The following is a 3,628-nucleotide window of genomic DNA, read 5'->3' as shown; positions in this document are numbered from 1 at the left end:
TGCAATTGGATAATTAAATATTAGCATCAGCCACAAAAATCCAGCATCAGTCAGGCTCTATTGTTTAGTGTTTTCACTGGTTTTAGTCACCTGGTCTGTTTTTTTTGGAGAGAAAGAAATCTCTGCAGACAATTCAAAAACCTCCTGAACAATGAACACTGAGGGAATTTTAACCAGCAGAAATTTAAGATGATTGCAATGTGCAATCCTTGCTGCTGGATGTCACTAAATCCCTGTAAATTGTACACGTGGTTCCTTTAAATTTTACAAAGATAGTAATAAAATGTGTTTATTTAACCAAAGTGATCCTGAGAACAAAGTAATTGTAATCGAGCTGCAAATATTCTACATTATTTCCTTCTTCTTTGTTGGTACTGGTGGACTTTCCTGGTTAAAGGTAAGGTTATAAAGGCTTATCTTCAGCAGGTCTCAGAGGGATTTACCGATGAAAAGAAGACAGAAAAAAAGGGGAGGAAAAACAAAAGAAACACGTAACTAGATCTAATGTAAAGATTGTGTAAGCTTTTGCTTTAGGGGGAATTGCAAAAGAAAAGGAGTGCATTTTGAGCTCATGTCCTGCGTTGTTATTATCCCAGCTTGTGAGAAAACTGAGTCCTCCTCTGATCTGTGTGTGTCTCCTCTGTGTTTCCACCCTGCTGGGACGGACAGGATAGGATGTCCCCTATAATTAACCCCACCTGTGTATATTGTTTGTGACACTGCCAGAATAAAAACTGACGAAGGGTCTCACCTCAAACATCTGGATTAAAAAGTCAAATTGGAGTGCTGTCCTCATCTTTACTTTATTTCTGTCCTCTGTGTTTCCCAGCTATGGGGACAGTGTTGAGGGCAGCAGAGGAAGACGGGTGCAGTGGAGGGCGGTACGGCGGTGCACAGAAATAGTGCGGAGCTGGTGTGATCTGAGCAATGAGACGTGGGATCTGGAGCACGGATACTATGGCAGGGTTCGTGCTGTGAGCCAGAGAGCGTCCTCCAAATGGGCTCTGACAGGGAGTAGATTCGATCCAAAGACGGACAGTAAGTTGAAGTGACATTCTCAGGAAGAAGGCCGATAACCTTGATGACATAGTTGATACTCTTACTTTACTTCATCTTTAGATGTTTAAAATCTACTCCTTTGTCTATCTGTATAGCTACTTTTGGCCCTCCACTGGTTTCTGTGGAAGTAGAGGACAACAACGCTGTCATCACTATGAAGGGACCAATGAGACATCAGCCTAACAACCACACCCCAGCGGTGTCCATGGCAACACTCTACCCCCAGATGACTTACAACCTCTCCATCTACAACACCGATCAAGGCCAGACGGTGAGTATATATATATATATGCCTGGATCGACATTAGTTTACATGTGCAGCGTTTAGACACTTAAACCACAGAAATTTGATTTCTTTTTAAAAACATGGAGAAAAATGTCAATGAGCAACCTGGCAAGAAATGTACCACAAATTGAAGAAAAACAAAAAAACAAAAACAAAAAGGAGACAAGAAAATGATTTTAAAATTAGGTGTGGGGGATTATTAAATATTATTTCAAAAATACAGAAAAATGTCCAGGAAACCATAACTCTACGTAACAGAACAAATACAAATAAAATATATGTATATGTTTTTATTTTTAGCATTTTCTTATGGTTGTTTTCTTGTTTTTGTTTTGTTTTTAGGTAATTTTCTTGTATCTTTTACTAATTCCTTGCTAATTTTTGGACCATCTCTTAAGAAGTTACTCATTACCTTCTTCCCATGTTTTTGAAAGAAATCCTGCTGATTTGCTTCTTCTTGAAAGATTTCTCTCAATCAAGCACAGCTGAAGTATCCTCCTATACAACTGATTAATCAAAATATGTGCCTGATTTTTAGCACCATTTACCCGTGGTCTCCAGTTACAAATATCGCCTAATGGACTACAATACGAAGTATTGCTTCTCTGCCAAGACCAGTTTCGTGTCCATGCCAGCCGTGTGCCAGTCCTCAGAATGGCACTGCATAACAACGCCTCAAGGTACATTCACATTACATGTGTGGGAAAGAATATTGTGCTCCCAGTTTCACGAGCAGAAAGGAATGTGACTAAACGTGAAATGAAAGAGAGGCGAGAATAGTTTGTGCCTGAGACGTCTTCTATTGTTTGTGTATGAGTTGTCAAGTAAGAAAAAAGAGCCTTGTTTTCATTTTGTTGTGGTTTGGTGTTCACACAGTGTTCACTGTATGCACTTGTATGCACATGCTTGTATGTATTTAAGAGATAGTTTGGATCTTTTGAAGTGTGGTTGTATGAGGTGTTTAATCAAAGTCAGGGTGTTAAACACAGTAGATGTCAGTCAGCATCGCTCCAGTCTGGAGAAGCAGGCTGAAGCACCGACACTGAGGTTAAGAAATGTACTGCTGTGGATGGGAGCAGCAGCAAAAATATATTTGATCTGACAAAAACAGTGATTTTCTTTCGATAACATGGGGGAAAAAAGCCAAGACCAGTTTGGCATGAAATGACCCACAAATTACAAGAAATTAGTAAAATGTGACAAGAAAGTTAACAAAAAATAGATTTTTAAAAAAGGGGAGGATTATTAGAAAATTATCCCAAAAAACAGAAAAATGTCCTGAAAACTATATTTATCACAATTTTATATTTAAAATTGTTACTGAAAAAATATATAACAAAATGTATAAAATAAGTACACTTTTTTAATTTTTTTCTAGCACTTTTTAGGTCATTTTATGTTTTTTTGTCTTTTTATTTTTTTCCTGCATATTCTTAGGCAATTTTTAAGCAATTTTTACTCATTTTTTGCTAACCTTTGCACTATGTTCTTGCTATGCTACTTGTTGCCTCCTCCCCATGTATTTGAAAGAAATCAAACCAATTTGTTGACTTTGGTGTTTTAAAAGATTGGTTCAAACTAGTGTCCTGACTGACATCTACTGTTTGTAATACACTGACTATGGATAATAACCTGATAAAAACCCAACTTCAATGAATCCAAACTATCCCTATAATGTCCCTGATCCCTGTCTTCCTCTAGACCCTGTGATTGACCAGCTGCGGTGGATGGTTGTGGTTGTAGTTCCAACTGTGTGCATCTCTGTGCTGGTGGTGGCTGGCTACCTTCTCTATCGCTACGTGTCGGGAAAAGAACAGAAGAGCCCATATTTTCTGGTAACCGACTCTCTAATATACTGGTACTTACATGGCACTGAGCCTGTGGCAACCCTGATATCAGATATGCTGATAGATTATAACTCATTTGGCTGATAACCGATACCGATATCAATATATCCACTTTTTCCTGTCTAATTTTATCTGTTTGTAATATCAACAAAAAATAGGCATGTTGGCTGATTCCAATATTTCATTTTAAAGCTAATATCTGCCAATATTACGGTGCATCCCGAGTTATTACCATCTCTAGTGATGAATAAATAATAGTTTCTACTATTGCATGATAATATTATGTTAATTTCCAAACTGTTTAAATAACTTATGGTCACTCTTTTACTGATACACTCTTTCTACTTCAAACACTAGAACCCGCCTGCTTTTCATCCGCCACCTTTGACGCTCCCACCTGAGAGACCCAACATCATCCTCATCACCGTCCTCAAAG

At 38.1% G+C, this 3,628-nt stretch overlaps 1 protein-coding gene across 1 annotated transcript; it reads left to right on the top strand.

Annotated features, from left to right (window-relative positions):
• Positions 1 to 829: 829 nt before the first annotated feature.
• On the top strand, positions 830 to 3,624 carry LOC121965251 (interleukin-20 receptor subunit alpha-like; the record flags this gene model as incomplete). The annotated part of the gene is made up of 5 exons (XM_042515410.1): positions 830 to 1,038; positions 1,155 to 1,381; positions 1,884 to 2,025; positions 3,047 to 3,180; positions 3,550 to 3,624. Coding segments are annotated over 5 exons (787 nt in total), but the record flags the coding sequence as incomplete, so codon positions are not given.
• Positions 3,625 to 3,628: the final 4 nt, after the last annotated feature.

Source organism: Plectropomus leopardus, unplaced genomic scaffold (assembly GCF_008729295.1).
Source record: "Plectropomus leopardus isolate mb unplaced genomic scaffold, YSFRI_Pleo_2.0 unplaced_scaffold19203, whole genome shotgun sequence".
In the NCBI taxonomy this organism is placed as follows: domain Eukaryota; kingdom Metazoa; phylum Chordata; class Actinopteri; order Perciformes; family Serranidae; genus Plectropomus; species Plectropomus leopardus.
The sequence above is the reverse complement of the archived record's forward strand: the minus strand, read 5'-3'. Positions and strand labels throughout refer to the sequence as shown.